At 31.9% G+C, this 10184-nt stretch overlaps 1 protein-coding gene across 1 annotated transcript in view; it reads right to left on the bottom strand.

The window, feature by feature from the left end:
- Window positions 1-5304: 5304 nt before the first annotated feature.
- The window catches only part of LOC108727759 (cytochrome P450 6k1), an 11790-nt gene continuing 6910 nt past the window's right edge, over window positions 5305-10184 (bottom strand). Inside the window, exons 3-5 of the mRNA XM_018455995.1 lie at window positions 6555-6739; window positions 6091-6379; window positions 5305-5564 (exon numbers count right to left, since the gene is read on the bottom strand). Of these exons, the coding sequence (XP_018311497.1) occupies window positions 5383-5564; window positions 6091-6379; window positions 6555-6739 (656 nt within the window). The 3' untranslated portion in view covers window positions 5305-5382. The remainder of the gene's footprint in view (window positions 5565-6090; window positions 6380-6554; window positions 6740-10184) is intronic.

Genomic DNA, 10184 nt, shown 5'->3' on the forward strand with positions numbered 1-10184 from the left:
ATAATTATAATTATATAGGATAATCACATCACATCACATCACATCACATCTCACACACACACACACACACACACACACGCACACACACACACACACACACAAAATTAAGACGCTTAAGCTAGTTGCTAAAATGTCAAAACTTTTTGTAGCATTACTCATTGTACAATATACTTAAGTGTTTTGATAATCCAACAAAATTATTTTCAGATCTGTTTGTAGCTAAATTTTTAAATACTTCAGTAAAATTGTTTTTTTTTTTTGTTGATAATTGTATCGCAGGCTGTCTTTTATCTAGCTACGTCATTAAAGTGCAATCAAGCTTGAAAAATGATTTGTTTTCGCTGATGTATTAATCAAGCAAAACAAATCTGGCTAAAATTTTTTGAAAGAGATTGGCGGATTGGAAATATTGTGAAATGTTCTCAATGTCTCATCAAACATCAAACACTGCGAGAAAGAGTAAACTTCGAAACAAAGAAGCACCCAATTCTTCATGGATCTCTTGACGAACTGTCCTCTCCTATGATTATTCCGTTTAAAAATTCAAACACATAATTTTGGTTTCTTAACATACGCATTATGTGCGAATTACTTCTATACGGCGTCTTGCTTTTCATGTTTATCTGTTTATACTTTTATACTTTATCAACTACGTTTGTACAGCGATTAAAAACCGTATGTATTGTTGAATTCTAGTCTTATGTTATTGTTTTTAAGGAAAAAGAGTTGGTTTCAGGCGCATTTTATTTTCTGTGACGGTTTTCGTGAGAAGAAACTCGATGTGCGAGCGAACGAGTGAACGAACGAGCGAACGATTCTGTCAATTATTTGACCGATTATTTGATAAATGATTTGTTCCTCTCTCTCTTTTTTTCCATGCCATAAAATTAGGATTTGTCGATTAAATTAAATGGAACTGAATGCATGACGACACAAGCGGAAAAGCTATGTGTAAAAACATTAAATAATTAATTTTAATTTTAAACTCTATGTATAAGAGAAAGAATAAAGATTGTGTTAATTGCGCAATCTTCTTATTCAGCAAATTCTGCTGTCGGGACACAAAATCGAAAACTAGATAATTATATCAGACACAGTAAATCTTTTATAACTCTTTCACGAGTTTCAGAATTAAATTAGTGTATTCACATTTTCTTACAATATAAGAAAGCTACTGTCGAAAAAATAGTAAAGAATATTTAAGAAAAGGAAAACTTGAAACAAATAGAAAAATGCAATTATAAGAAAGTGGCGTTAATGTATAACGCATATTATAATAATAAATAATCAAATTTTCAATTTGTGATGTGGATGAAAAAAGGCATTTGATTCTCGAAATAAGATTACTAAGTAATCGTAGAAATAAAATTTCTATCTAGAAATTCTAATCTCAATTAGATTTTATCCGAATCAATGAAACACTGTGCGAAATATCTCTCAATAAATAAAAATAGGATAATGTGAATAATGCGAAAATATTATTTTTATTACTTTTGAAAACAAAAATTAATTAAAAAAATTTTTTTTTATGTAAGGATACTAAAACATTGCAAATTAATAATGTTAATGAGAATATGATCAAACTGCAAGTTTTTTTCTCGAGTTGTATAGATTAAACTTGAATGAAACAATCAAGTATTTATTGTAGAAGAGTTGTATCATGACTAAATTGTTTTTAAAATATTTCTATTTTATATCCCACAAAAAATCAAATGTACTTTTTTCATTTATATCGCTTGCTCTTTGTGCCTGATCGTTATTAGTGTTCAAGATCGATATTGGAAAAAGGTACTCAAAAACTAAAAAATTATTTTTAAAACTTTTTCTAATTATACAGTAGCGAAAAATTTGAATTTCTCGATTTTAATCTTTCAAAAGTATGTCCTCCTTACAGAAATGAATAATTATTTAATAAAGTTATTATTGTATTATATTAAACGGACTTGCCATGCAAATATGAAAAATTATCTTAATTTTTTAAATTTTCTAATACAAGGACTCTTATAAATAAAAACATTAGTGTATAGTTTTTTATAAATTTCTTCTAAATTTAAAATTAGTCAATATATTTTCGGATCAGTGTATTTTCGGGTACTTTTTTCCGAAACTAGTCAGACCTTCATCTACAATTTCTTACATTTTCGACACTTTCGACTATTTCTCAAAGACTTAATTAAAACATAATCAACGATTTTCAGAGATAACCAAAAAATATATTTAAATTAAAATCTAAGTTTCTTAAAATAGAATGTGGAGTAAAATTCAATTTATAAGATCGTTGATCATCGCTTCTCCAGTGTCTAATGATCAGAGATGCATAATAAATGAATAAAAAAGAAATATATTAATAATATGAAAAGGAATGCAATGGGCCAATCGAACCGTATTATACGGCATCGTTTTACTCGTCAATTGAATCTTTAGTCCTTCTAGAATTTTTCTCATATTCCAATTATCGTCGTCAATTATTGGGATAAAATACATTTAAACGCGTTCGCATAATTCATTGTGGTCTCCATTTTCATATTAACATTGAAGAGAAGAAATCGGTGTTTAACACGCTTAACTTTATTTATTATTATACCTTTATACCAAAATTATCAATTTATTGTGTATACGACAATCTTGTTTAACCAAAGTTACCAATTTTTAAAATGCTCCTTTTATAGTTAATATTACACAGAGAAGTAATATGAAAGGGAACTTTAGAAGTTTTGCAACTGTTTTAGAACTTTTGTAGAAAGTTCTCACTTCTTCCATGCTTTCCTCCACGTATTCGTTCTCATGTAAAAATAAGACGGCTTGATGTGTTGACAGAAAATTAATTTGATTTATTACTCAATCATCAAATATATTTTTACATTTAATAATTATTAATGGTTAAATTAAATTATTAATTATTGAATAATTGCTGTATGCTAACATTGATACCAATTGCTATTAAAAAGTAATCCGCTATGATAATGTCATTTCTAATTTGAAATCCTTTGAGTGTTCGATAATTATTAAAATAATTAACGAGCTTATAAAATGTTATTACCATAGCGACATATGAGATGTTCGTAGAAGTGGCGTAAGCTCAATGCACAATAAACACATTTGAGTAAAACGCGGTTATAAAGATGTTAACTAGTGCAGCTTTGTTGACATTTCAAATTGTGATTAATATTATTTTTAAACAGCTTTGTGTATCGTAGCGATTTCGAATTCTAATACAAAACCTCTCGATGTGTGTCCTCCGTGAATTCGAATAATTGAATCACGTGGACAAATTTCGTGTTTATACAAGATCCGTTCTCCGTCTCTCGCCGTCCCTTTTCCACATGGCGTTAAATTAAGTCACCGATTGCCAAGAGAGAAGAAAAAAAGAAATCAGTCGCGATTGTTGCATCGGTCTCATCGTTAGGGGAATGTTAATTATATAAAATTTATGCGTACGACGTAATTTGAATGCACGTAAGAACGTGTATATATGTACAGATATATGTGATGCATATATCTGTATTTATATCGATATAAGATAATTCAATAAAAATGGAATATCCTATATGTATATATCTATGTGTATATGTATGTATATGATATATATGTACACGTATATACGTACATGCATGTACACATAATGAACAAAAGTAATTACATATATATAAATAAATAAATAGATTATATATATTTACCTGATATATATGAAGAGTTAAGGGGAGAAGAACAAAAATATAGTTAATGCTCGCGGGCGAGTTACTAGCGCGATATTTTAATGTTATCGATATTATGTTATGGTATTGTGTATGGAAGCATGTATAATTCTGTGTGGAAAGTATCGATAGAAATCCCACACACGCATTGCGGAAGAAATGTACTGATTTATTGTTGTTCAGTGGCGGCGTATTTCTTTCCTTTACGCGATATCATTTAGAATTGAAGAACGATTGTTTCATCTTCAATTCAATCTTAATCTTGTTTGATGAGAAACATTTATTTTAATCAGATTAATTGGCGTCAATATAGTGTCATTACTTTTGCTATTCTACGACGAAATAGAATAATCGATACCTAAATTAAAAAATCGTAATATTTGTAACGTCTTCCTGACACAGTTAGAAATAAAAACAAATCACGTTGCAGTAATTTTTAACTTTGTATTTATGTTAGCGTTCGAAATAAAAATATTTAACTTTTAACAAAACTTTTGAAAATTTCTTATTTCTCATTGATTTGTTGTTTTACATTTAATGACGTTTTTGAGAGGTTTCAAAAAAAATGTGAAAAGATATTTGCAATTAATGCACTAGTATCTAGTGTATATTATTCTAACCGTAGGCGTGTTGATGAGAAAAAGAAAGATACAAACCAGTTCTATCAGTCTTGTAATCTGTACAGTTAGAATGTATGTTTTCAGATATAATCCTCCGATCCTGTTGAGTTATATATAAGATAAACATTCCTATGAAATGCGATCAGAAGGATTATATTTGAAAAAGGGAACTAGAGCTGCTTATGTATACGATCAACACGTTATATGTAATCGTGTGTATTATTTATATTACAAATTGAAATCATCGCAAACCATATTATAAACCGTCACTGAACAAAACGCGCGAAGAAAAGTATACATATTTATATATAAAAATATATATATACAAATATATATATTTATATATGTAATATATAAAAGATACTATCGATATATGGTATCAATCATTCCATTCGATTCCGAGATGTCGTAGTTACATATTACAGATGCATAATTGTAAGTAAATCCACATGGTCGATCGCCCGGCGAGTAGCTTGCCCGCGTGATCGATCGTTAGTCTTTTTGTAAATGAGAGTAAGTGAATGAAAATGGATATATACATAGCTGTATATGTATATATATATATATATATCAATCGGTGCTAGATATGGCAAGAAATGTAAACATTTTTTTTCGATTTCTCTGAAACGGAGCAAAAACGAGCATATGTCTATAGGACTTTTTTTCTTAGTTTTTTACTCCTCTACACGCTCCCGAAGTTTTGCCATTTAATTTGGAAACACCCTGTATATTTACAATGTCGACGAATAAAAGAAAAACCATCATTCTGCGGGTGATGAAGAAATATTTGACAAAAATCCCTCTTTAATTATTATCTTTTATAATTTAATAAGTAAGCAAGATATATTTTAAGTTTCATGTTGATAGTTGTAGAGTCATTATTCTGAAGTTTAGTTAAATTGAATTTTCCTCATTTTGCAACTACCAGAGTATAATGAAGTAAGAATTGAAGTTTTTTCATGCTAAAAAATTTCTCGATTTATTCTTACAGATTAGCCTGTAAATGGTACAATGTTAATACAAAAATGTGATTATACCATAATATATCAATATTATTTTGTCAAATTTTAATCAGTAACAGTATTAGCTTTTCGCATGTTGAGATATATTTCGCCATTTAACGGTGCTGTCATAACCATTGTTGGGTCAATGATCATTGGTATCATAGTTTTTTCGCATGGTGTTACTTCATATTTATTCAATATTTTAATGAGCGTCAATTTCATCAGTAAAAATGCAAAGCGAGTACCTGTAAAATGTACAATAATATACAACTTATTATATTATCTTAAAAAAAAAAATTAATTTCTAAATGTTAATTGATTTTATTTTTCTTATATTTGCAACTAATTGAAATTATCAATTCCATAATTCTCTGTAATCATAGAGTCTAGTTAAACTAAAAAAGGTCTTGAATAATATTGCATAATCGCTATCAATGATCATGATTTGAGATTTTATCGCATCAATATTAAGTAATTGTATATATAGGTATCATAATTTATTTCCGCCGATTTCTTTATTTCTAATTTATTTATAACGCAATCTGTGCATGTAAAAAACATCTTAAAATATACGCTACTTAATTTATGTTTTCAAATTCAATTTTATAATTCAAATACAAGAACTCGTACGTAACTTAATTGTCTAAATATAAAATTTTAAATTTGTGTAGTTATAAAGTCATCTTCCATTTTTTTTACTGATTTTAATTTCGCGTGTGATTGGCAATTTTAATCTTTCCTTGATATGATAATTAAAATTAATTTCTTCACCTATGCACACATGTGGACCGTCTCCAAAAGGGAAGTAAACGCATGATGGCATATTACGTTTGTTCTCTTCATTGAATCGCTCTGGATCGAATTTTTCAGGATTAGGAAAATATTCCGAATCATAATGTAGAGCAAGCATTGGGATATAAACCGGCATATCCTTCTCAAGTACTAGATTAAAATTCGGTATTTGGTAAGTCTCCATTGTCTTGCGATTCAGAAATCCCACTGGTGGATATTTTCTTAAAATTTCCGACATCACCATATCCATATACGGTAGCGACGTGATCTAGTAGAATAAAAATGTTATTTTTACATATTGAAGATTTATCAAGTTTTAAAATTCACTTAGGAATGAAATCGGTAGATGAAAAAAGTATTTGGTTCGGCAAAAATATAAACAATATTTATATCAGCATTTTTTACAGAAATTATTTGATGGAACAGATAATATTTTAGCGCACCATATCGTATGTAACTTTTCCATTGAAATTGTTGAGCGCTTGGTGTATTTCTTTTCTTAGGGTGTTCTGAATATCAGGTTGTAATGCGAGTTCGTATAACGTGAAAGCAATAGGTACTGCGGACGTATCGAAACCGGCTGAGAAGAAACTGACCGCTTGCGCTATGAGATCATCCCCATCGAATTCTGAAATTTAATTTCATTTGTAGAGTTTTTGAAAGCCTCCGTATTTGCTGCAATTAAGATTGATTATCGTTTGTAGAAAAATAGCTATCGAATCATTTGAGCAGCGCCCCATGAAGACTAAAGCGCTGTCGATTTCTATAAAAGGACGTGCGGAATAGGGAATACCGCGCGTAGCATGTAAAAAGATGATAATTATGATAACGGTAGCAGTCTTAGGGTGGGATTTTATTTGTGCGTTTTTGTCGTACGAGAGAGAGAGAGAGAGAGAGAGAGAGAGAGAGAGAGAGAGAGAGAAGGACAAAGAGGTCCTCGGATCTCTTTATCCTAAAGAGTATAGCCAATCAACAGGCTTGAAAAATTTGTTGTATGACAAAAACGCATAAATGAAATCCCACCCTTACGAGAATCGCGAATAGATGAGTTGTACGATGACATACGATATTTTTGTTATACATATCAGGAGCTGAATTAGGAACTATTACGCGCCTAATCGGTTTAGCTTATAAGGAAATACACACAGTTATGGGATGCCCTAATGCCCAATTTCTTCACTTCCAGATAAATTGCGGATAACCTTATCCAGGAGATATTTCCATTGTATTCTGGAAGATATCTCTTGAATAAAGTTATCTAGAAATGAAGAAATTGGGCATAAGTCGTGTCGCGAATTCAATCGAGATAGCTCGAAACGGATGGAGCACGTTTTTCTTCGCTGTCCGAGGAAGAGAAGAAGCGAAAGTACGAATGTTTTGAAAGATTGGAACGTACAGTGGAGAGATCGGCGCTTACATTCAAGAGGCCCGTGTAAACATAAAGGAGATGAGCTAATGATTCCTCTTTGTTCAATCCATCAAAGAATGACTTGGGATACCTCGGCTTCGAGAAGACATTGAAATGCATCCAATGCAAGATTGTGAATAGATGAGTTGTACGAAATCCATATGACATTTTTTTACACGTTATTATTGCTTACTTGTCTAATTTTATTATTGTAAGCTATGATGTTACATATCTTTATTTATTCTTATATTCAGGATGAGTCACTTAAGATCGGCCACCCGAATAACGCCCACAGTTTTGGAGATAAGAAAAAATGTTTCAAATGAGAGTGGAACGGTTTCAAGAGAGACGTGTTTTGGTCGCGTTGTCTTTCTTCTAGGTGGAAGCGCCAAAAAGATTTGAAGGTCATCTCCATTTTTTTAAATGGAATTGTATAATTTTTTTTACACAATATGATTCCTTTAATTATTCTGCATATAAAAGTATTAAGGTAGACATATCAAAAAACCAATAGTTTACGAGATATTTTATACTTTATTCTGATATATATCGACGTAAAATGTTAAATGACTCGTAAACTATTAATTTTTTAATAATCGTACCTTAATACTTTTGAAGAGAATAATGAGATGAATCAATTGATGGAAGGAAAACACACAGTTGCTTTAAAAAAAAATATGTATGTAAAATGGATAATTTTTTAAATAAGCAACTATGTATTTTCATTCCACCAATTGATTCATCTCATTATTCTGTTCATAAAAATATTAAGGTACGCGCGATTATAAAAAAATTAATAGTTTACGAATTATTTAACATTTTACGTCAATATGTGTCACAATAAAGTATAAAATATTTCATAAACTACTGTTTTTTTTATATCTCTACCTTAATACTTTTATGCAGAATAATTAAAGGAATCATATTACGTAAAAAAAATTATATAATTCCATTAAAAAAAAGGAGGTGATCTTCATATTTTTTTGACGCTTCCACCTCGAAGAAAAACAACATGACCAAAATATATCCCCCTTGAAACCGTTCCACTTTCATCTGAAACATTTTTTCCTATCTCCAAAACTGTGGGTGTTATTCGGGTGGCCGATCTTAAGTGACTCACCCTGTATATAAAACCTATATATCTAATTGTATTTCGCGCCTCTTCCTCAAGATAAAACGTAGTACTCCTCAACCATATGCCGGGGCGCCACAAGCTTCAAAGTCAAAATGTCTACCATCTATAATCCCGGTCCGGGCGTCATTCTTTTTCTTTGTGCCGAGGCCACATCACTTTTTCCGTCTTACCGGAAATAAAGATGGGAAAGAGAAAATACAGAAGCATTAGTTCGGAAAGTTCTAAGGAAAATAGATTAGAGAGAAAGATGAGACGCTTGATGAAGGAATTTAAGAGATATAACGACCATGGTCGTTATAGAAGAGGAGAATCGAGTAAGTAAAGTTCTAGGTTAGGTGAGATATTTAGTGGAAACTTCCTGCATCTACGCCACGTAGAGGGGAAGGGGATTAACGCAGATTTCTGCGGAATACTTGCACGGTGTCGTTGCGTCATAGGCTCTTACCTATAGACGGGCCACAGGCTCTTACCTGTTGGCGAGCGTTGTGCTTGCGCGTTTTTCGTCGCGTCATAGGCTCTAACCTATAGACGGGCCACAGGCTCTTACCTGTTGGCGAGTGTTGTCTCAGACGAATCACGATAGAACGCCTTGTGTGCAAGACACACACACGCACACATATACTAACAAGGGATTTTATCAATTGTTAGAGGTTCGTATTTTACGAACGATTTCACATGTATACATATGTTCCCATATGTATGTGTATACTTTAATGTATATAGGGTGTCTCAAAAAAACGGATCGAAACACAATGGGGACGTAGATTGGATCAAGGGGAACAAAACAGTTTTGTACCATTTTGCAGTTGACGCAATATTTAACGAGATATTAACGTTTAAAGATAGGCGAATACAAGCGTCCGACCAGCCTACTGCTCAAGCGCTATCCTTCTCCTCCCCATGCGCGCCGTTCTGAGTGGCTCGTTTGCCAGACCATCCCCGCACCACGTGTGTGAAGTTGGCACCTCATCTTTTGGCACCGCAAGTTTTGATAAGAGTTCCATTGGCACCCGCAATAGTTCTATAGTTCCTGATAAGTTATATAAATAGTTCCGTTGATTTAGCTAAAAAAAATAACACTTGAAAATTTGAGGTGCTAACTTCCCGTGGCACCGCAAAATTCGAAAAAATCAATCGAAAACAAGTAATCTTATAGTTCTCGATGAGTTCTACAGTTCCTGATAGGTTTTAACAATAGTTCCGGCCTCTAAGTAATTTTAAATAATAATTAAAACCGCGCGCTGGCACCGCGCTGGCACCGCACCACAAGAGTAAAGTACCTCTTAACAGCCAGTTCCAGCCTTCTTTTCGGCATTTTCCGATAGTTCTACAATAGTTCCAACGATTTCTATACACTTCGTTCAGAGTTCTGCCATTTAAATATGTTTAAATAATTTTTTAATCTGAGCGCTGGCACCGCACCACAAGAGTAAAGTACCTCTTAACAGCCAGTTCCAGCCTTCTTTTTGGCATTTTCCGATAGTTCTACAATAGTTCCAACGATTTCTATACACTTCGTTCAGAGTTCTG

This window comes from Mycetomoellerius zeteki, unplaced genomic scaffold (genome assembly GCF_001594055.1).
Source record: "Mycetomoellerius zeteki isolate Tzet28-1 unplaced genomic scaffold, Tzet1.0 scaffold524, whole genome shotgun sequence".
Lineage (NCBI taxonomy): Eukaryota > Metazoa > Arthropoda > Insecta > Hymenoptera > Formicidae > Mycetomoellerius > Mycetomoellerius zeteki.